The sequence below is a fragment of the Ambystoma mexicanum genome, chromosome 5p, assembly GCF_040938575.1.
Source record: "Ambystoma mexicanum isolate Mex_15411 chromosome 5p, UKY_AmexF1_1, whole genome shotgun sequence".
NCBI classification, from domain to species: domain Eukaryota; kingdom Metazoa; phylum Chordata; class Amphibia; order Caudata; family Ambystomatidae; genus Ambystoma; species Ambystoma mexicanum.
The window spans coordinates 926,006,238-926,030,887 of record NC_090930.1 but is presented as its reverse complement, the minus strand read 5'-3'; the positions used below and the strand labels follow the sequence as shown (position 1 = coordinate 926,030,887).

The window sequence follows — 24,650 nt, the reverse complement described above, 5'->3', positions numbered from 1 at the left end:
TCCCAGACATCTCCTGCTCTTAAAGGGCATCCGAACGGGAAATAAAAATCTCCCAGGATCCTGCAAGCCTACCCAAACCTCACTAGGAAAATCACTGAAGCACGTGGACACTTGAAAGCTTACTCAGGTGCCAGAGTCTGAACAATGGTGGTTTCACATGCTTTATAAGGCAGAACTGAAACTGGGGACTTGGGAGGACTTCAATGCAAGGAGACAAATGATAGACCTATGCTGGAAACTCGATCTACAATTGGACTTCTACCCCGAGACACGATCAGCCTGATACAACTAAGGAAGACATATCAGAGAAGGAAGCCCGTTTTGCTCGGTCTAGGGCACTGCGGGCAAAAATAGCCTTAAACTGCTCCAAAACTAAAACACTAGTTTCTACGGTCCAAATCCATTCTGGGCAAAAGAATCTGGTTAGCCAAACCTTCATAGGGCGAAAAGTACCCATCGAATGGAACCTATACAACACAGTGGGGGAGGGTCTTGTCGAATGCAGGCCTAAGTTTAAATGCTAAGTATCAGCGCTGTATGGCGCGTTTACTTCCAGCTCAAATTGCTGAAAACAACACAACAGCAGTAAATGGTCCCATACAACTAGATGGTATGCAGATTTGGCACATTCCCAACTTTAAAAAGACTACAAAAAGTGTAGACCGCAGCAGCCAGAATTGTGGCTTGGAGAAAAGGAAAAAAAACTAGTGCGGCACCTAGTTGCTAATGTTAAAACAGCAGTAGACTATTCATAGCAGTAGTATGAATATATTGGCAATTCAGCCATCAAAATGAAGAGCCCATAGGCAGGTGCCACTCTTGGAGACCATTTTAGTTTGCATGAACTAATAAAATATGTTAATGTGTGTCTACTTGCCTTAAAAAATAGCCCCGCTGGAGAAAAAAAAAAAACTTCAATCACCTGGAGCGCTGGGTTGAATATGGAAAGCACATGGTAAAACTGGTTAGTACTATTGCAGTTTTGCATAGATAAATATATGAGTTAGACATGGGGCTAAGGGAGGGTGCTCGGGACCAAGATGGCCGCCAATTGCTGAGCTCCACGAAACGCCAGAATAGGGAGAGGCCACACAGCCTTCACTAAGTGCACCCCTGCCATTAGCTCAGGCACATCCCTAGCAGAGATCGTTGAGAACCTGCTGTGCGTATGCCGCCGACTTTCAGGCGGTGGTGTGGCCGGTGATGGAAGCCTACTGTAGGTGAGTCTTGTGGGCTGGGTTTGCGGCCAGGCACCCACCGGAGTACGACCCAGTGGCTTTGCGCCAGGCCAGACGGGAGCCTGCATTCTGGTGCGTCAAGCCAGACTTTGAGGAGCCGGGCAGCTGGACTTCAGCGTGGTGGGACCTCGTGGGGCGGAGGAGCAGTGCCCCTGCCGTGAGCTGAGGAAATGGTGAAACTCCCGTCGAGGGGTCCGCGGTAATCGCCTGACCTGGTGCACCGCGACTCATGGTGGAGGAGTCTTCCCGGGCTCCTAGATCCCCTCTCAGGCGTGGAATATGCTCTTCCCCGCCGCTTATGAATACTGGGAGCCGCTGGACTGATAGTGTGCTCCCCGAGTGCCCCGCCGGCAGGACATGACCGGGGTAGACAACTGAAGGTGCTGTATACGGCGGTTGAGTTAAAGGGATGGTCTAGTAAAAAAATTTTTTTAAAAATAGATAAGCAACATAAAAAAATACTAGCATTCTGTTTTAAAACTTCCTATGTAAAATTTTGAGCTATTCAAGCTCAAAATTCGCAAAAGCAAGCACATGGGCGCATCCATTTTGTGAAATGGAGGCCCTCCTGTGCGGGCTTTTGCTGCACTAATGAAGGAAAAGCCAGCCAGCTGTAGTGAACAAAAGCTACCGCTGGGTGGCTTTCCCTTCATTAGTGCTGTAGGCGGAGGACGGGGACCAGAGACCAGAGCAGGAAAGCTGCAGCTGAATCTCGGGGAGCCCGAGCCCCAAATGGGGCAGCAGATTCAGGCAGAAAACGCGGCATTGCGGAAAACGGCGTTTCTGCCTGAATCTGCTTTCCCATTTGGGGCTCTCGGGCTCCCCATGGGGAGCCCGAGAGCCCCAAATGGGAAATCAGCTGTAGGTAGAAACACTACGCGGCATGTAAACATAACCGCGTTGTGTTTCTGCCTGCTGTGGCTTTCCCTTTGGGTGTCCGGTGCTCCCCTGGGAGCAACGGAGACCCAAAGTGATAGCCACAGCAGGCAGAAACACACGCGGTTGTGTTGGAAAACGCTGCGTTTTTTCTTTCCAAGTTTCTCAGGGTCCTCCGAGCCCGGAAAGAAAAACCGCAGCGTTTTCCAACACAATAACTTTGCATTTATGTTTGGGTCGCTTCAAAAGCGACCGCAAACAAATCCGTTTTTAAAGCTGCGGTTTTATTTCTAAGTTTTCCGGGCTCCTCCAGCCCGGAAAACTTAGAAAAAACCGCATCTAGTGCTTATTTTTTTAAAAAAAATAAGCAGCACTTACCGAGATTCAGCTGCAGCTTTCCTGCTCTGGTCTCCGGTCCCCATCCTCCGCCTACAGCACTAATGAAGGGAAATCCACCCAGCGGTAGCTTTTGTTTACTACAGCTGGCTGGCTTTTCCTTAATTAGTGCCGCAAAAGCCAGCACAGGAGGGCCTCCATTTCACAAAATGGATGCGCCCATGTGCTTGCTTTTGCGAATTCTGAGCTTGAATAGCTCAAAATTTTACATAGGAAGTTTTAAAACAAAGAATGCTAGTATTTTTATGTTGCCCATCTATTTTTTAAATAAAAATTTTTGCTAGACCATCCCTTTAATGACCCAGTGTTCCCCCTACCTGATGCTGATGCCTCTTCATAGGACCCCTGCAGATCCATCTGTGGGGCTGCTAGTGCTGCCTGAGATGTCTATCTGCTGTGCTGGCTGCATGCATCACTTTGCTGCCCGAGACAGCGAGTCGCTGGGCTGCATCACCCTGAACTTGGTGGCACCAGGGGACGCTGTGAAGGGAACCTATTTAGCGAGTACTGACTAGGACTGCACCCATTCCCAACCTCCCTGCCCCTCCCGTGGGAAAGCAGTGTTAATCGGTTAACTACCTACGAAACAGTAGAGAAGGGGCTTGGTGTACCCCTGTGTTGCCCTGCTGAGCTTCAGAGGCGCTACATATGGCGAAGGGGCAACATGCATCAGCCCTGTCTGCCTTTCTCCAGCTTAAGTGATACGGGCGAGAAGATTTTGCACCTAGAAACACTTGTGTACAGGTGCGTTATAAATGCCATATATCAAGATGCTGTCCTCTCGGGCACCCTGGATAAACCTAGCACAGCCTGCTCAGGAGAGGGGTAGTGCAGCCCCGGCAGCAGTGCGCGGACTTCGGATATTGGCCAGGTGCTGGCTGAAATGAGGTCTGGGTCTGCATCCTAACACAAAGTTGGATGGGATGGCATACAAGGTAGACCACATGCAGGATCAGCTAGACCAGAGTGGCCAGCTCTCTGAAGCAGAGTACAGGCTGGGAGTGCTCGAAGATACCAGTGCGGAGGTGACGCAAGCGATCCCATCTCTGAAAAGGGAGGTTAAGGGGGGCGGGGAATAAAGGAAAACAACTTGAGGGGAGCTCCCGCAGAACATCTGGGTGGTGGGGATCCCAGAATGGCGTCACAGCACAACATGGGGGGCTCTTTGGAGAAGCTTATACAGAAGTGTTGCAATCCCCACCACAGTCCTCGCAGTACCCGATTGAATGGGCACATAGCATCTTGCAGGTGATTCCCAAGCCAGGTCATGGCTCGATTACTAAACTACAGGACTGGATCCTCAGAAATGCCCATGAACTGGGTGACCTGCAATACGAGTGAGCCAGGGTCTCGTTCTACCCAGACTTCATCCAGTCTATCCAGCGTGCCAGCCTTTCCTTTTTGGCAGCTAAGCACTCTTCACGACCGTGCACCGCAGTATGCGATGCTGTATCCATTGATACCAACGGTCCACCATGGGGATAAACCTCACTTTTTCTTTCTGACCCTGGAGCAGTACACAACTTCCTAAAAACCGTGCCGAAAGACTTATACTTATGCTGGAAGGCTGTGGTGTCGCTCCCCAGATTGACGACAGTCCCCCTTGGGAGGGGGTGGGTGGAACCTTGTGGTCTGGGGGATTGCGGTCCTTCGCTGGGCAATGCTACATTTGTGCAGGTGCACTGGGTGAGAGCACACGGCCGATTTATGTAACAAGTCCGTCCTGTGGCAGGATACCTTTGTTGCTTTTACGGTATACAGTATCACAGTACATAACTTATTTATATCCCCCCCCTACATGCACCTCACAGTTCTACAATCTCTTGCTTACCCCTCCCCTACCCATTCAGGTAGGATGAGATCAACGTTGCCGAGACAGCGGATGGTGCCAAGGCAGGGTTGAAGGGGGGCTTTAAAAAGTTAGCTGACTGCGATTATCTGGTGCACCCGGTGATGGCACAACAGTATGATGGAGAAGACTAGGCAGTCTATTGGGAGCAATTCTGCAGCAGGAGGGAGGGACTTCTATTTCAGCAATACACCGGCCAGATGGGCGTGTGGTAGTGGAGCCTGTGCGAGTCGCAGGGACCCACAGCCGAAAGTGGCCCAGCTGAACATTTGGAGGCGGCATCACTACTGAGGCTGGCCCCAGAGGATCCCGGCGGCTGCCCGAGTGCTCCCTGCGGCCAAGGTTCCTGGTCTGATGGCATAACGTCAGAATTTTACAAGGAGCTGGGGCCAGAGGTCGCCAAGTACAGGGAGAAAGCATTTGGCTCAGGGCAGCTACCTCCCTACGATGTGTGAGGCCGTGTTGACTTTAATCCTAAAAGACCCCGTGTCAAATATCCCTTATTAATTTAGACACCAAGATCTTTGTTAAGGTCCCGGCAGATAGATTGCTTCCCTTCATCTGGGATGCAAAGAACCCAGACCTGTATGGGTTTATTCCGGGACGATAGTCATTGCTGAACCTCCACCGGCTGTTTGCCACATTAGCTCAGAAAGAAGTGCGGGCGGCCCTACTCTACATTGAGAAGGCACATGATTCAGTTGAATGGGGCTATCTTTGAGGTGCTGAAAGCGGTGGGGGTACCAGTGTCTTTTCTTGCAGCAGAGAGACTGCTATATACTGGCTTGACAGCCAAGACTGGCCTGTTTGGCAAGCACTCTAGGGCCTTAGACTTGGGTCATGGCACTCGTCAAGGGTGTTCGCTGTCTCCATTACTTAGCGTTAGTGCCTCTGGTGGCTACGCTGCAGAAGTTCCACCTGTCTCGTGTTTAGCAATGGGGGTGGGGAGGGCAAGAGAATTGCTGTCTATATGCGGATGAGATTTTGCATTTCAAAAACCCAGGTGTAAACCTGCATCCTTTGTCGCAATAAGTCACTGTCTTTGGCTGGTTTTCAAGTCCCTGTGTAAACCGGTACAAGTCCATTTGGTTTCCCCCTCAATGAGGCTACCGTCAGGCCGGTGGATCATGGTATGGATTAGTTAGGAGTTCACGGTCTCTGCTAGAGGATAATCACTTGAAGTACCTACAGGTCATGAGAAACGAGATGGAAAAGTGGTGTACGTTGCATCTGATCCTTTTAGGCCGGGTTGCCATTGCCAAAATGATAGGTGGTGCATGTTTCAAAATATCCCAGTGTGGCCGGGAACACTGCTTTTCATCAACTTGAAGGCCGGGAATGGTGTGTGCTAGGGAGAACTCAATTCATGGCTAATTTCCCTTACCTATAGAGTCCCCCAGCAGCTTTGCTGGATCTGAAGGGTTTATTTCTTTTTACCGGCTAAGAGTGACTCTTTCCCACTCTTGTTCTAGGCTATTTTTGTGTTTAATGCCCATGGGATCGTTTCTCTCACCCATAGGAACCATCTTTATGCACATATAACACCAGCACCCTCCGTGCAGTGACAGGGGTGTCGTAGCGACCCCCAAACAGACTCCATACCCTGGGACAGACTACTGTCGCCCAGGGCATGCAAAGCCCCCATTGACTTTACTAGTCAATCTCTATGAACTAAACCAGTACAACCCATCTTAATATGGAAGTACTGGAAGGGGTTAATAGTTTTTCCCCTATGTTCATTTTCGAGAGGGTACCTTAAAATCCCCCTCTACAAAGTTTCAGGCTGGTGGCAGTGGTTACTACCTTTTATATTCGACCGCAAATATTTCCCTATGGGATTTCCCCATTGTTCGAGGCTAACACTTTTACTAACGGCCTCTATTTTATTATTAACTTTACTCCGGTAGGTTTTATTTGCCAGAACTTTGATACAATTTCTTTCTCGTGTCTTACTCTAAACTCCAAGCCCAGGTCGGGGATCCTTTGTTCGCTTTTTTGGCGGGCTTCTGCCAAGTAGCCCCCCTTTCGGCGCCTCCGAGTCTGGGGTGGGTCTGTTGGGAGGGGGAGTAGAACCCCTGGACAGAGTTGCTGCAGCAACTCAGGTCGCACTCTAACCTGATAGGCTGGAGGGTCTCCCGCCAAGAAGACCACTCCACTGTGTGAGTGACAGCTAGGCTGTATGAATGGGTCTCTTTCTACATAAAAGCAGGGTCCCGAGGACTGGAAAAGCAAGACGCTGCCACTGGAACTACAGAACCGAAGGGGAGAGAAGCCACAGACATCTTCAGCATCTACACCACCGGTGAAGCCCTGCCGGATCGTCTCACCACTTTTCTTCCACACGACGAAAGGAGATCTTCAGCGAAAGAGCCTCCTTCCCTTGAGCTGGTGGGGTCAACCAGTTCACCCATCGCTTCCTCGGACCTGCCTTGGTCAAATCGACAGTGCTCAGCACTTGGACTGGATAGCCAGGAAGCCATCGACCTGGACCGCGATTAAAAGGAGTGTACCTTTTAAACTGCGTTTGGCAGCACTGCGGCTGGTTTCATCCCTGGGTAGTGCAGTGACTCGAACCTTCCTCCACGACGAGAGCATCTCTTCCTCTGCTGGACCCCTCGACCTGCAGGAACTACCAGGAACAACCGCCACCACAGGAGCCACTTCTTCACGTTTAAGGTACATTGTTCCGCCAGGCCGCCTTTTCTCCATAAGGTGTTTTAAATCCTTTAACTACTTGTGGGGTCGGCCGCCCTCTCTTAACATTGTCTTTCGCCTCGCATCTATCTCCAATATTTTTTACTAAAGACTTGACTGCAGCTCCAAGAACATTTTTGCTCCTAAGCTCTTGTCCTGTACCACCGACTCTGGCTCAGACCTATTGACTGATTTGTTAGATCTGCTCTCAATAGATTGGTTTTCAATGAGAAATGTGTTGATGCACCTAAATCTTCTAAACCCCTCTTCCTTCCTACCGTTTTAACTTGTGGAAAGCTGTTTTGCTCAGTTTTCATTCACTTATCTTTTGGCTAAAGTGTTACTGTGCATTACTTGTTCAGAAAACTTCAGGGGAGTGTTGCTGGAGGGTGTCTGAAGATATTTCGGTTTAACTTGTGCTTTCCCTCCCTTTCGTTGAATTGCTAGAGTGCCATTTGTAGTTAGTTTTCACTGCCTTTTTGCTCAGTTTTCACTCTACCACAAACTTGTCTACAATTGAATAGGGAGTTGTATTTACTTTTCCTTGACTGAATTTTTACTTTACCAATTGTGATTATGTGTTGACATAGAAGCGTATAAAATATATATTCCTTTTTGATACAAAGCTTTGGTCAGTGTTTTCTTGCTCCACAGTACTGCACTACCTATTGTGTAAACCCTGAATACTGCTCATCTCCCTCGAGATAAGTCTGACTTGACTGCTCAGCCACAGCTACCAACTAAATCTTTGTGGTAAAGACTGATACCAAAGGGGATTTATTGCCCTCACCTGCAGTCCTAATCAGGTGTAGTGCTCCCTAAGGGAACTGCACTGGAAACTGCCTAACAGTGTGGCACACGAAAACCCCTTGAATTTGTTGGGACATCCGTGTCCTCCCATGGGACTGCAGCAGTATATGTGCGTCTGATATGGAGTTATATTTCCTGGCAGCACAATGGCATTTTGCTACTTATTGGATGCCGGGGTGCCCGGCATACCCGCATCGAAAAATTTGCTAGTGTCAAGGAAGGTTGCTGATAAGTAAATTCGATTCAATGGCTTGCACAGTGCATGCATTTAATAGGATCCTTAAGAGGCTGGGAGTGGACATCTGTTTGATCCGGGGCTCCAGCCCTGTAACAGTAGCTTCCGCGTACCTGTGATGCTACCCTGGTTCGGAAATGAAGAGGGGTGGGGATAGGCACTATGGCCGACTTGTATCCGGAGGGGGTGTTTGTATCTCGGGAGTTGTTCACGGCTAAGATGGGGATGGCCTCCGTAGGGGGTGGCAGTATTTGTGTGTGCAGGCCGCCTTTAAAGCATGGTCTCCTACATTCCAGAATCTCCCCTTCCATGTCTCCTTAATTCGGGCTCGGCCAAGCGGCTTGTCCACCATATAGTGTCAGGTGCAACGAGACTCAGAGTGGTCTTGAAATGTACGCAGACGATACGCAGGTACTACTCCCTCTAACTGGGACCTACGAAGAAGATGCTACTGCATTAACCAAAATCTACACAGCCATCCAAACCTGGATGGCGGCCAACGGCCTCTGCCTAAACGGGGACAAAACCGAAATCCTCATAGTAGGGACCAATGAAATTCTCAACAAACTCCCCCCCCAATACAAATCCTTCAACATTGACAACTCCACCATCTCAGTCTCCAAGTCTGTTAAAACCTTAGGCGTTCACCTAGATGCCTCACTATCTATGTCTCGCCAAGTCAACGCCATTGCCTCTTCCTCAGCACTTACCACCAAGATGATAAATGCTGTCAAGCCGTTTCTCTCCGCCAAAAACTGCCTGTCCATCGCCAGAGCCACTATAGGTACAAAACTAGACTACTGCAATGCACTGTTCCTAGGCACCTCCGCCCACAACCTAAAAAAACTCCAAATCACGCAAAACAATGCGCTCCGGGCAGCACTGTCCATTCCAAAAAGAGAACACATCTCGCAAGCAAGGAGAGATGCCCACTGGCTACCTGTGAAGGAACGCATACTGTTCAAAGCCATGACCATCACACACAGATGCCTATCCCTGGATGCCCCACCCTATCTCGCAGAAAGAATCACACCGAAAGCCTCCATCAGACCCACCAGAGCTCACCGCACCAACATGATTGATGTCCCCACGTTTCAAAGATCCAGGGCGGGAGGAACCAGCTTCCAACACCTCGCACCAAAAAACTGGAACTCCCTACCTACCTCACTAAGGAACGAAAAATCATACCATACCTTCCGTAAAAACCTCAAAACCCTCCTATTCCGCTAAAGTCTGCCACATTCACTCTCATGCTTGCATTGTATCCACAGCATAGCATAACCTTTAAGCTCAATGTTTATTACCAATGTGAAATGTACTATGTAACTCGGTTACATCTGTAAACACATTCCTATGCTTGTGTTCATGACTAAGTCTGCTGTAACAGCGCCACGATGCCCCAGGGCAGTTCTGTGCGCTTTATAAATGCAAATAAATAAATAAATAAAAATAAACAGCACTGGGAGAAAGATATGTCCACATTTACAAACAGCGGGCGATGCTATGTGAGCTATCCCAGAACGGAACGTTCAATACCCGCCTCTCGTTGACCCAGCTTGGACTCTTCATAGGGTATACCTTACACCTGCCCCGCTGCACCTACGATGCCGTAAAGAGTGATATGTGCCCGAGATGTCGGGTGAGCCCGGCTGACTTCCTTCAGATGCAGTGGTCATGTCTCCAAGCTGGTGTACGACATGCCCTGTGAACAGTTATGCTGTACGTTTGGTGCGTATTGATGCAAAGGACTAGCCGCCCCCCCACTACTACTCTAGCTTGGCTGGATGTTTTGGCTCTCTGTGGGTGCGGACCAGACCAAAGAGCATCTGGGGCCCCTGGGTGTCTTACCTCCTGGCTCAATGCCCAGATACTGGCGTGGCGGGATTCGTGGCTGCCAATTAGAAAGCAGCATTATCATCAGGTTTGGAGTGCGACATTGATGAACCCTGCCAGACTGCCTATCATTATATATTGGTATAACCTTTTTGCGAGACGCGAATCTTTCTAAATAAATACACCCACAGCAATACTAAGAATTCAAGCATCTCCAAATCTCACATTCTCCGCATTGCAAGCCTGTACGGAACAGTGCAATCCTGGACTATATTATAAAACCTCAAGGCACCGGTCAGCAAGGACCCACAAGAAAAAGGCATTTTCAATAGAAAACCAAATTAGGTAGTTAACATTTTCCTTATTCAGAAAGGGTGTGCTGCAGGGAAATGTGTTACCATTTTCTATGTTAATGAAAACCATAGCAACCACCTCTCCATGTGGATTTGAAGGGGCACTTCATATAAATCTCAGGATTTCAAATTAAAGTCTGAGAGGTTCCATGTGTTAAAATCGCGGCAAAAATGGTTGTGGACACAAAATACCATGGCAAAAAGGCTGTGGTTTTGATGCTGAAATCCATGTAAAGCATTCGGGGGACAACCCCCCCCCCCGCAACCATTATACCATTTAAGGGTAGTGGGGACCCCCCGCTCCCCTTAAATGGTATAATGTGGTACGCCTTTAACGGGTCAAACCACAGCATTTTTATCACTGCATACCGTCTGAGAACCATTACACCCTGCCAAGAAGAGGTAGGTTCCGTTTCACCCCCACCCCATTTTACCTGTAATTGTTCCGTGGACCTGGGTTCCGTTTTTTAGTTCAATAGTAACGGTTTCATGACTTAATTTCATCAAAAACCTGAAAATAAAGGAGGGGAAAAAAAAGATAATCAGTGTTTGCTTAAGCAAGTTTATCTTGACATTATGGAGGCATCTGGAAACCACAAAACCTAGGTGCTAGGCATAAAAATCACATCCCTGGTCAAATGTTTTTATGGTGCCATTGGTTTCTTGCAATGGGTCCGTCAAATTCTCTTCAGATTTGAAGACTATGGAAAGTTCTAGATTATAATGCCATATACAAAAGACATTTCTTGATGTACCAGTTTGAAAAGTCGTTCAAGCGATTCTAAAATAAAAATGTATTTTGCATTAAAATGTGCCCAGCCCTAAATATTTAAAAAGGAATAATGTTGCATGCACATTTCGATTTGAGTAAATTGGATTTACTTACAGTCCAGCCAAAGACATCCATAAAGTAATCAAAATGCACCATCCTGTCCTCCTCAGACTAATATAAATCGCCCCTCCAATCCCCTTCCCAACTCTCACTGGCTCGGGTACCCTTTTTCTCTTCTTTCACAAGCGGATCTCACAGCCTTTTAATCGATCACCTGCCCGCACCACTAAAAGGGTCCGAAACTGAGGTGAGACCAGATTAGAAACCGACAGCTGCCAGGAACTACTTTCGGCTCCCCAAATCAACTGATACTGAACATCCTAGGCGACATTATCTGTGCATTTTGGACAATCTATAAATTCGCGTTAGGGCACATCTACACAACAAAGCATATGGGGGTCATGAACAAGGGACAAAATATTACGTTTGCATCTACAAATAGCACAGCGCTATGTACCAGCTCCTTGTTCTTCGGTGGTAGCTCAGGCTGTCTCGTTAATGCCAGATACACAGGAGTTGCTTTTAGCTCCTGCTCGTCCAATCTTAATTTCGACCCCTGCACAATCCCACTAATACATCCCTCTATGGCCCTTGAGCAGGCTTGCTCCCCCATCTGACCGCTCTTCAATCCTGGAATTCGTTAAAAAAAATCCTCCTTCAAACATGCCTCAATTATCCGTTAAAAAAAAAAACCATCCCTCGACTCCCTCTGTACTGTGCAATTTCTGATTCATCTCCCCTTCCTTTCTAAATTTCTCAAAAGAGGTCGACTATCTAATTCACCTCATCAGAATCCTCATGCTTTCCCTTCCTGTAACCAAATCTGGCTTCCACCCAGCACACTCGACGTAAAGGGCTCTTCACGCCAAACTCCCCTTTTACTGCCGAACGTAATACATCTATTCTGATCCTCTTGGATCAGAACGCTGCCATGACAGCGTCAACCACGTCATTTTGCTTTCTACTCACTTTACTTCCCTTCTGATTGCTACTCGCTGGTTCCACACGTCTCCAATCACAGCCATTCGGTTTGATGGCTAGGTTGTACTTCTCCCAGTCCTCCCCATCACTTTGTCCTGCAAGGCTTTGTACTTGGGTCCCCAGAGATATGCTATAGTGCAGCAATGGCTGCACTATAGTTTATCAAGTTGCATAGGAAATACGAAAATTCAATTGCCATTAACGTGCATGACTGATATTTTGCTAACAGAAAGTTTGTTGCCACCCACCGTCCCCCAGAATGGACATTTTTAGAAACAAAAAAAAGTTGCTAAGAAAGCAAAAAACACGGCCTACGCATTCATTTTCCCATAGAGAAAGTCAACATTTTTTGTACAGCAGAGCAAAAAAAACTGGACAGAAATTGGACCAGGCACTAAACAACTTGGGACGGGTCTGGGGTTATTCTGTCCAGTATTGGATGGAAAAGGGGTGCCCCCTCGTCCCAAAATGAGGGTTACATTTTTCAATGGGTCGATGCTAGTTAACCACGGGACGGAAACATTCAGGAAAGTGGGGCCGGCGGAGGCAGAGATGCCCACCCGGAAAGAGACAGACACCCGAGCCAATGGCTATGAGGTTGGGCGGGGTGGAGAAAAGCCAAAAACAAAGGACGACAGCAGGCCACTCCTGCAGTATACCTGCTCAATAAACAGGTTGGGATTCAAAGGAGACCAAATAAATCCCCACGAAAACCACGCTCTAGCTCAAAAACGACTGCAAAATACATACATTCCTCCAAAAGGCACAAAAAACAAGCCAAAACACCGAACAAAATCAAGGAAAGGCACTCACCAAGCATCAGAAAGGGCCCTAGGACTACTCACCAAGTGGTCTGTGCTGGATGGCAAGGGGGGGCCATTCAGGGAGAGATGGCAACCAGGACAGTGGTTAAACTCAGATGCAACCCAAGAGCAAAATTGAAATCTGGTAGTAGTCAGTGATAAGCTCGTTTACTTGGCTGGCACATAAGAAACTCACTTATCCAAATAAACCTATGCAGCCAGTGACCAGACTACACAAAACACTAGCAGCCAAACACTAATATTCTTCAAGCATCAACAAGACCGCAACAGCTACACCTTGCTCTTCCTCCAACAATGCCAACCTATTCGGGAGGATAGCTCAGGGTCTCAGCAACGTGTTCTCCTTGGAAGCAAAATGACAGCACCACAGGTTCAATACCCGAGTCCCGCTTAGAAACCTGAGAGTATAAAGCATGCTATTAATAACCCATCAACATTCCTTGCAGGTCCCTAACCACTACGAGGTCCTGCTATATTTAAGACCAAATAGCACCCAGGAAGGTGGTGCTGACCAACCAAGAAGCTTGGAACGCTGGCTGTATTCTCTCACCTCAGCACCTGTGTAGTTTGCGACATGGGTGCTAACTTAATAAATGTTAAAACCTACTTCCTGACTGGTGCGGCACCACAGTTGCCCCTGCATACGTTTTATTAGTGAAGACGTTACGGTTATCAACATTGAAAACCGACTTTGGAAACAATGCTGCAACGCACAGCAAGTCAAATTTCTTTTAATAAGGACCACCATCGGCGGCGCATAGGGACCCAACGTAGGTGCTAATGGCGATATAACCCCCGCCCATGCCGGTACCATCACTGCCACCTGTTACTTGGACGTAGTCATTTACCGGCTGGGCAGGCCCGCCGCCATGGGTTATATCGCCCCAATAACCAGTTTCAGTAAAACATAGGCTCTTTGTTGGGCGGGTTGTGATAGTTAAAGAACACAATGGCTAGAAACTATCCTCACGGAAGGTTCAAAATTGCAGGATTTTTTTTCTTCCATAAAAAGGAGCATAAAACTGTACATGGTAACATTTGAGGCCAAACAGTGGACATACATCAGAGAAGCATACCTTGAAAAGTGCCTAATGAACTAGGAGGCCATTACGCAATATCAACTTGCTCGCAACAAAGTATGTTCCGATAGGGAATTTGGAGTAGTCACTACACTTGGCAACGTGAGTGTTCAAAATACAACCTGGTAAAGACGTAGTGTATGTGCTAAGCACTGGTCCTAGAAATAGTTGATTTAAACTATTTTCAGGAATATAATTTTTTTTTATTCCCACGCGGGGAAGAGTAATTCCACAGGTTTTGGCATAAGCTTCAACAAAAAAGTGATACTCATGCATGGAATCATTCTTAAACAGATGTGCAAATATTGTATTATATTGGCATAGAAAACCACCAAAGTAATACAAGTGATCATGTATGAGAATATGCAGGCTCCAAAAGGCTTCAGTTTCGGAAAAGAAAGCACATTTTACATTGCATGAGAGAATTGGCTCCTCGTCAACCCAGATCACAAGGTTGCAAATGGGCAGCATACTAAATACTAACTAGGCGGAAAAAAATTGCAACCCATAAATATTCCATCGCCAACTCATTCTACGAACACACAACACATACTGTTCCTCACACTGGCTCTCCAAGCTTCAATCAACTTCTAGGAGCTCAGTTTAAAAAAGAAAAAAGTTCCTGGCCTTTTCGCCAGCATTTCCCGTAGTGATGTTCGGAGTATAGCAATATGATTAAAAAAAAAATCTCTTTGAAAGGAATTGCTGGCTCCAATGTATGTCGATTTACAATTAAAATGATATCTAAAATAAAATGTATTAGTCTAAAACTCGTAAGCAAACCTAGGAAGGACAACTATAATTCGATAAATATTTCATGTTTGTCAATGCATTCATTTGATAGCGGAAAAAACATTCAATCCACTGAGGTCGAATTGTAGCACTGCCAAATCGCTTTTCTAGTTTGCTCAAACATATCCTACACTGTAGCGGCCTGAAACACCAAACTCCGGTGAGGCATGAGAGGAGAGAAACACTGGGTCTGACTGGGCAGGCCCCTGTTTCTCCGCGTACCAAGTATGTGGGCATCCACTGCCACATTGAAGGGCTGGAATGTCTCCTTCTTGGGGGCATTCCCCAAGATATTGCATAGCTCGCACTGGACCTTTGATCTGGATGGAGCCGAAAGCCCTCAGTACTGGCCACCTTAGCCTACCAAACGCAGGAAGGGGGGGCTTAGAGATTTCCAGGGATGGGAGCTGGCAAAATGACCATCTCCGAGTAGGTATCGCGGTCACTGGCGACCTGCAGCTCTTCGGCCAGCCCCAGTACATCCTCACCTTCCCTGTATCACTCCTGAGAAATACCCCACCTCCCTAGAAATTGTATGATATTTTTAATTATATCACGCTCGTACACAAGTGTTTCAGAGCACGACCAGGCAAAGGGAGGGGAACGGGAGAACAAAAAACAACATTACTAGGCACAGTGACATTAAGAGCGTGCAAGTGCATGGGGAAAGTGCATGGAACTGGGAGAAGTGGAAAGAGCGGAGCAGATGAGAGAACAGAATAAATAATAAGTACAATAAATAAAAGGTGATAAACAGTGATACTGCAGAAATAAAGTGGGCGGGCGACTGTATGGGTACAGATACATCCCCAGTGCAAGGGGTGGCCCGGAGGCAGTGCAGGAAGGCGGCAGGGTGAGCAAGTACCTGGGCCCGAAGGAGGCCAGGTGCACAGTGCTGAGAGATCAAAGCAGATCAGCAGGGGTGAAGAGGGCCAAAGGCAGAAGTGAAGAGGAAGGTCTTGAGCTGCTTTCGGAACCGGAGATGGTTCTAGTCAAGCTTCAAGATGGCAGGAAAGATGTTCCAAAGGGAGGATCCAGCCGAAGATAGATCTACCCCCAGCAAGTTTCTTTGAAAAACGACTGACCCTGAAGGAGTTAGAGGAGCGAAGGGCTCGGGAGGGGAGATTTTACGGAGGGCAGGGCGCTGCGCCCTCTGGCATCAGAAAGGTTTTGGAAGAATGGCAGCGCTGTGATAGGGACATCAAATGAGAAATAGACGAGAGGAAAGAATCCATTCGAAATGGTGTGCATTTATAGAATTGAGGTGGCAAGTGAGTTTTTCTGCACTGGCTTGCATGACAAAATAGCACCAGTACCCAAAACCAACACAGGAATTGCAACATGCATGCACTGCTGCACCCTATAACCTAAAAGAAGTTGCAAGGCCACAGAGCCTCGATCCAGCGCACACCACAAATAAGCATGTTAGGAAGCAAGGACAAAATATACATAGCACTGGGACAACAACCCCCCCCCCCCCCCCCCCCCGACAATGGGAGTGGGCTGTGCCCCAAAACACTGAACGGTCCACAACAGGCATGCAGGGATAAGAATAGCAGATGTGTACAGACATCCACCACGGATAGTCCATGTGATTTTCCCTCACTTCTTGCCACAAACTAATAACGATGAATGCATTACAAGACATAAAATAAGCAGTGTCGCATAACAATTTGCTATGCAATTCTGTAGGTTGGCTAATCAAAAAGGACACGTGTGTAGCAAAGTTAGCTATTTAAGTTGCCCTCCTCAATGAAATCACAGCTCGCCCTGCATTCCTCTTGCCCTCGGTGCTCTCTTGACACTCGTGTCTATGTTCACTTCAAGTGCTAATTGAGAGAAAGTGCAGCAGTAATCATCTTCTGCACTCTTCAGTGCCAAACTCATGTGTGGGAGTGCAAGGCAAGAATACATTTTTAAAATAATTGCAAACCTGAAGTAATTGCGATTATATTTTTATTAAACATTCTATAGCCTGTATGGCAAAGACCAGTATGTGTGAACTTAATATAATGCATTACAGTATTGATACTGTAAAACAGTGCATCACCTCCATGCTTTACAGTAATGTTTAGGTTAGTTTAACTAAATTTCATAGTGTCAGCTATATTTCATTTTGTTGGGGAAGATGCATCATATTGACCAGTGAACACTTTTGGAAAATGTACATGATCACATATCAACTGCTTTTGATGGAAACCATGTTCTCTGGTGCTTAACCCATGAGTCAACCCATACTCTTGACCTTGTATATGGTCGCCCTGTTGCTTTATACCATGTCCCCGAAAGTGAGATGACCGCAAACTACAATATTCCAACTAGTTTGCCCGGTTCTCTGCCTGCTACGCAATCCACCATGCTTGAGTCTCTTCTTACATAATGAATACACAAAGCGAACTAGATGTTTACGCAAAGTAGTGATTCATAGTTGCATCAAATCTGCACATCTACAGATATACTGCACTACCAGACATTGTAGCTAGCCTCCAGAGCTCACTTTGCTTTATGATTATATATTACCACCTGCAGGAGACAGTTGTCCATACTGTTTTCAGAGCCTTTTTTAAAATTGTATCCATTTGTGTCCATTCATGCAGCTAACAGTTTACATACACTCATCTATGGCTCGCCAAGTCTTTTCGCCCACTCGCATAGTCCAGTAGATCTTATTAAGGGCCAGTAGCATTTGCAAGAGATGTTTGAAACTTTTATTTAACTTTGTTTGCAGTAAATATCAAATAAAGGTTTAACTGTGCATAGCTGGCCTCTGGGTGGCAGCAGTGTGCCAAACAAAGTGGGTTTCTCATGACATGCACCATTTTACAGAAATCCAATTTTAAATGTGTTGTCCTCGAGTGCCATGGGTCGAATGTATTTCCCTTGGGTTGAATAGGTAAACCAAGTTACCCACCTGCAGGTCTAGTTGAAGTTTAAAGAATTTGCAAGGCTTGACTCATCACTATTGTCTTATTTCAGCAGTACACAAAACTGCTGTATTGTTGCTCATTTCATGTCTTAGGTATTAGGTATAAATAACTTCCGGTGACATTAATAATATTAGTACAAAATTGCTTATCAAATGGATTTGTTTGCTAATCAAAAAAAAAATCCAGTTAGCAAACTATGCTAATACATTTTTGATCAAGGATAGCAGACGACCCTGCTATCCTTGATCACCCAGTCTAATCCTACCAGCTTGTTCTGAAAATGTTGACTTAAACCCCCTCCCCCCGTAGCAGTCAACACTATATACAAATTAAGACTATGAAGGGGTTGCACAATTGAATTTGTGAGAAGCCTCGCAGGCCAAGTCCGATACTAGCTGAATGGTCACTGATGGACCAAAAAATTGTATATTTATATAGCGCATATACACAAGAAAAGTGTACAAGTGCTCGAGGAGGATAGGAACAAGGGTGAAAAAAAGAAGTCTTTCAGACCCCTTGAAATGAGAATAGTCTGCACAGGCAGAGTAAGTGCGTAAAATACATTGAACATTTAAGAGACAGTAAATAGGCCTGACAGCAATTCTGCAGTATTAGCAGTGCAAACGGGGGGAGAGGACAGACGATCCTTGGGCACGCTGCATTTGGACCATGCAAGCGCACAGACTAACAGGAGGGGGTCCAAGTGCACCCAGTCGGTGGACATTGGGTTAAGTGCAGAGAGCCACTTTCGTGGGTTAAGTTTAAGCGCCGTGAGGATGGGAGGATGTAGGGCCCTGAGGCAAGTCGAGAGAGGGATGGTGGGGGTGCCCAGGACCAGTGAGACTGAGGTACACCAGGGTGCCAGTCGGCAAGATGTAAGGAAGAGGAGGGAGAATACTAGGTTAGCAGGGTGGGGGCGGGCGAAGGAAGAGAAGAGGATGGTCTTTTCTTGAGGAGTTCGGAACTTACGGTTAGGTTCAAGACTGAGGGCGGCAATTCCAGAGGGAGGCACCTGCCGAGGATATGGATCTCCCTCAGAATCTCTGCTTAGAGAACCGGCTCACTCGCAGAAGGTTGGAGGTAGAGGAGGGCTCGAGAGGGACAGCATTTAGGTAGGCAGCGTTGCAGGTAGGGAGGTCCCAGGCCCCAGAAAGCCTTGTGGACAATGCAGAGGGTCTTGAACGCTGGGGAGCCAGTGAAGGGATTTCAGCACCAGAGATGTGGTCCCTAGGCTTGAAGCCAAGGATAAGTCTCAATTCTGTTCTGGATGAGTTGCAGATGCAGGGCTGAAGGGAGGAGAGGCTGTTGCAATAGTCCAACCTAGAGAGAACCAAGGCTCTGGAGACAGTGAGCCGCTGGGGGAAGAGAAAAAAAAAAAAAAAAGGTAGAGCACCTCTGAGATGGTGTAGCTGATAGATTTTTTAGAGATGCGAGAGGGGAAGGAGCGTGGAGTCGAAGATGACACAGGTTTTTTGCCCCGGGGGTGGGTGTGGCGCAGTGCCATGGGGGGAGGGGGGTGAAAGGGTGGAAGATCTCAGTCTTACAGCTGTTGAGGCAGAGGCTGTTTGCAGCACACCATGACATGCAGTCAGATACGAGTGAGGATAGTTGCATGTCATGAAGTTAGAGGTGAAAGTGGCAAGCACTGTGCATCTGGATGCTCTAAAGCCAACTGATGGTCGTGGAAGCAATCAATAGATTCAGTGTGGCAGGTCAGCTGAGTGATAGCCAACTCTGAGTTTGCCCAAGAAAGGATTGATGGCGGTAGTTTGCTGGAATGGAGGGGTTGGCAGAGGGTTTCTCAAGCAGAGGATGCATAAGGGAGTGCTTAAGGGCAGTAGGGAAACTCCAGTGGAAAAGGAGAGATTGCATAGATCAGCCAAGGCTGGGGTGAGGGAGTCGATATTTTTCCTTAATGGTTTTAGGGGGGCAGGGGTCCACCTGTTTGAATGAAGCATTCATAGACCAAACTCGTCTGGTGACTTCATCAGGTGTGACGTGCGAGAGAGGAGGGGCCCCCCAAGGGAGCCTCCGGTGTTGGTATATGCTGTGGAGTGGAAGAGAGGGAGAAAAGGACGTCTTCGGTTTATGTGATGAAGTGTGCAGCCGGGGCTGAGAAAAGGTCCTAGGTGGGTGTGACAGAAGAGGATGCTGCATGATTGGCCAGTGCAGACTTTGAAAAGTTCAGCCGTGTTTGATGCCGCAGAGATGCGGGTTTGAATAAAGGCTTTTCTTGGAGCAAATGCAGAGTCTATATTGCCTTTGAAGGAAGATACAGGCCAGTTTGTCAGATGATCCGCCTGATGAGTTCCATTTCCACTCAGCTGCCCTACATTTGAGTTTAAGGGCAGCCATTTCGGAGTCGTACCAAGAGTAGAAATTGTTGGAAGGCTTCAGTTGGACACTCATGGCAGAGCCAAGAGTGTTGGAGATAGAAAGGTTGGGGTTGGCGAGGGCGGTGTGGGAGTCAACCGCAGGAATGGGAGGAGTAGAGTAGGCAGGGCAAAGGCAGCCACTGTCACTTTTTTCATTTGCCTGAAACAGAGTGGCAGTGCAGAGTGCGTTGCTGCAGGAGAGGAGAGCAGAGGGATGTCAGAAGAGAACAGTGTGTGACTTGTGGTGTGCCTGGAGCCAGAGGGTATGATAGATATGGAGAGAGAATCATCAGGAGGAGTTTAGAGGAGGCCAGGTCATCCCATTCCGAGTGGAAGAGAGTGGACTGTCCAGGTGGCCACAGTGAGAGAAGATTTAGAGGAGAGTGAGTCTGCAGACTAGGCACTCGAAAGAGGAGTAGGGATGATGGACAATGCTATCGCCACGCCAAAATCATCAGATGAGCGTTTGATGTTGATCGTCTTGCCATCTTTGAGGGTTTTCCTCAGGGGGGGATCCCACCCGAGGATGGCGAGGGAGCCATGGACGACAAGAGGGCCGGGACAGTACAACAGAGTGAGGGTGCCTGTACAGAGGGAGTCTGGCCGGAGGGGGAGGTGAGAGAGGCAAGGGAGGAGTCTGTCAAAGAAGGTTGGGCCGAGGACCCTGATGGTTCCATTGAAATAGACAATGGCGACTCTGGAAATGCGAAGAGGTCAGGGAGAACCTCCCAGCGAGTGCCACCATTAATGGAAGAGGCGATAGGAGAGAAAACCAACCATGTAACAAGGCCATATGTCAGGTGCGTTAACGAAGAAGAGGATGTTAGCGAGAGTCTCAGCAGGAAGGCCTTGGCTGGAGCCCAGAATGTCCTTAAGTTTCTTCTGACTAGTTTTAGTGATAGGAGATAGTGAAGCAGTTACAGAAGATAGGAGAGCTAGATAGCGGCATGGTTGGCTACAGGGGGGGGGGGGTGTCACTTACCAGTCTGAAACACAGATGCACACAGAACCGGGTGGGAAGGGGGACACAGGGAGGGGGTGAGAGACAGGGCAGGGCACAACAGAAATGAAGACACTGCACAGCCACTAGGCACAGCTAAAACAACTTGGTGGGGCACAGTGGCCAACTTTTCCCCAGGCATGTTTTGATTCATTGTACAGATCAAGACAGTGGCCTGTTCTGGTAGCCAGTTATCAGTTTAAGTAAACTGATTCCATTACACCATCTTGATCTGCACAATTAACCAAAACATGCCTGGGGAAAAGTCATGTTAAAGGATGCCACAATTGATCGCACTCATACACGTGTTTCAGAGCGGGATGAGGCAGGGAGGGGGGAAAAAAACAACGCTCTTACAACCCAGTGACATTGAGAAGGAGCAAGTGCATGGGAAAGTGCTATGCTTAAGGCACAGACAGGGGTGCTTGATAAGTGCAGGGAATGGGGGGGGCTTGTACACAAAGGGCAAAGGTTGCCAGGAGGCAGTGCAGGTGCGTGGCAGGGTGGGAAGTACCTGGGCGCCAATCATAGGGTAACCGGGTGCACAATCCCCAAGCAGAACAGGGGAGAGCAGAGAAGGCAGAAGCAAAGAGAAAGGAACCAGTTCTCAGTTTTAGAGTGGCAGGAAGGTTTTTCCAGAGGGAGGTCCAAGTTAAATCGACCCCCAGCAATACAATCTGATCAATGCATGTAATCGATGTGTAACTTTGGGTTATGGTCAGGGCTTTGTTCAAGTTGTGGGGAGCATTCTTAATGTGATGGGTTGCGTAGCGCAATGCGAAAGGCATTGTGTCATGTTCATTTCAAAACTTTAAAAAGATACGTTGTACCTTGGAGAAATAAAACGACAGGAATTAAAGTATGCAAATGAACCCTGCAAACGAACTGTGGACTAGCAATGTAGCAACTGTACAAAGTAAGCAATATAGACTGGCGACTAGAAGGCGGACAATATACGGGAAATACTACAGCACGTCTTAAATTAAACACCACGCAGTAGGTATTTTGCAAAAACGCATCCATGTACTCCACAAACCACTGGAAACAAGAAGTCAGTACCCGGCGTACTACTCCAAAACATATGTATCCAAACAGCAGAAGAGTAGTCTTCAACCAACTGCCCCCCCCCCCCTTCACACCGCCAGGGCGCCTAAAACCATGCAACGGTGCGTGGTAAAGAAAACAAAAAAAACAATGGCGACTCCGGCAACATACCACTAATAACTGAGGTTTCGAAAACCAAATACGTCACTTTACTTTAAAAGGGTTAACTCGTGCGGAAGGCCAAACGGTGCAAAACACCATGCGTTCACTTTACATGATGGCAGGTTAACGGACAACCGCGTTAGCCCGTGTATGTACGACTCTTAACTGCTTTCGACGAATTTGAAAAGAACAAACATAGGTTCGTTCGTTTAGTTCTAGCCTCTGCGCCGCACGTAATGTTGCAGCACATACCGTAACAGCTTCCACTAAAAACATTTTTTTTAAATCACGTGCTTTTTACCAATGCGGTTCCCTTCACCCAACGAGTTTCTTTGAATAAGCTACGTCGCGCAGGGTTGGCGGCCCTCGGCAGTTGCAATGTATCCAACACTTCGCGACTGTCAACTCTCACTGCCACCCAGTCATTGTCCCTTGCGCGCCAAGAACTGAGCTTTCAAACTAAGTAAACCACGAGTGCCCAATACTCGCGCGTAACCCTTTTCTATATCCCCATAGGGCGGTTCACCCCGTAGAGCCAGCTCATCCTCTCAACCATCCACCTCCATCCGTTCGGCTAGGGGCCCTGCCAGCCCACCGGGTCGCATCCCCTTGTTGTCTCACCTCACAAGCTTCATCCTGGCAGCGTTTTCGGTATGAACCGCGGAGAAATGCTCCCGCCTGTAAAGCGGAATAGAAAAAATTGAGCACTGGAGAGTCAAGGCCGCAAAGCACAAGACGGTCCGGCACAACAAAACGTAAAGCAGGCCAGAAACCGGAAGTAAACTACAAAGGGCGCCCGAAAAACCGGATGTAGAACCTTTTTAAATGATGAAAACCGAAGACAGACTGTGCACCATGGCCGTGAGACATAGAAAGAGGACTTGGACTGAATTGTACAGCGAGCGGAGTAATCTTTCCCGACTCAGCGTGAACTTTTGGGTGGTTGCTGGTGATCAAATCGTAGCGACTATCAAACAACAAATGTAACTTTTATTTTGTGTGTTCCACTGCCCCCACCCCTCCAACACTGCCCCACCCCTCCAACAAAGTCTGCACAAGTCACTTCCATGCTGTCTACCGAAACTGTAGACATTGTTGCTTTTGGGCATAGCTCCCAACTCACACGCTTTTGGCGGGTGTCACCCGCCTTGTAAACAGCGGACTCACCCGCCAAACCTCATGCACGCCCATTCATTTCAATGGGCCTCTCACCCGCCAAAAGTTAAATCGGGAGTTTTCACCCGCTTTTGCAACATAAATGGTTGAGAGCTATGTTTTGGGTGTCTAAAGGACCAAAGGGCTGATGCTTAGGTGATTTACACAGGTAATCCTCGTTACTAACAACCCTATTGTTCCTCTCGCAATACTTTTACAGCATCAACAGGAACAATGAAGTGGGCCACCCCTTCCCAGTGTTGCCAGGTCGAAGGAAAAAATAAGCTGAATGCCCTTCCAAAACAACCCTTAAAACTAGCTGACTCCCATCCAAATAAGCAGAAAAAACAAGTGCACACCTAAAATGCTGTAGAAAGGTCTCAAAAGTAAGAAACTTAACAAAAGCATAACCATACATAGACAGATCACAGCAATAGTGTGTTAAGTAGAAACAACACAGGTTACACAATATAATGTCCACCACCAGAAGGCATGTGTCCAAACTAAACGTCTCTGAATAGTACCCTAGCTCACCGCAGATACACAAACTCAATACTCCACACTCCTGAAACACCAGCATACATGCCAACATTCAGGCGCACCCAAGAGGGAGTTTTGAGAGAGAAAATTGGGAGACATTGTTTTTCTCATAGAAATTTATTGGCGCTGGAATTATCTTAGGCGGGAGAACGTGAGAAAAAGCAATATTTCTCATCGAAAAGTCGGGAGTCTCCCGCCTAAATCAGGAGGGTTGGCATGTATGCACCAGTCCGGCATGCACTACAATCAAACCATTTACGTTACCAACCTTGAGCGCAAATGATCTACCGCTCCAGACAACTCACACAATGAATACAATTTACACTGCACAGAGAGCCCCATCTTCTCATATCCATAGCTCTCAACCATTTGTGTGGCCAAGGTGGATGAAAACACCTGATTTTGTGTTTGACGGGTGAGAGCCCATTGAAATGACTGGGCGTGCAGGAAGCCTGGCGGGTGAGTCAGCTCTTTACAAGGCAGGTGACACCCACCAAAAGGGTGTGAGTTGAATGCTATGCATATCTGCAGTCATAAAACATTGCTACAAAACAACCTTGACTGCTCCTAAATTAGCCCTATACCATGCCTCCTGCAGATCCTGAAATTCCAAGACACAGTGAAAGTGGTAGACTGTATGCTATACAAGATATAA

General features: G+C 47.5%; 1 protein-coding gene across 1 annotated transcript in view; it reads right to left on the bottom strand.

Moving 5' to 3' along the window:
- SNRPD1 (small nuclear ribonucleoprotein D1 polypeptide) overlaps positions 1 to 23,100 on the bottom strand; it is a 43,991-nt gene extending 20,891 nt beyond the window's left edge. Inside the window, exons 1-2 of the mRNA XM_069613356.1 lie at positions 22,922 to 23,100; positions 10,719 to 10,795 (exon numbers count right to left, since the gene is read on the bottom strand). Of these exons, the coding sequence (XP_069469457.1) occupies positions 10,719 to 10,795; positions 22,922 to 22,935 (91 nt within the window). The 5' untranslated portion in view covers positions 22,936 to 23,100. The remainder of the gene's footprint in view (positions 1 to 10,718; positions 10,796 to 22,921) is intronic.
- Positions 23,101 to 24,650: the final 1,550 nt, after the last annotated feature.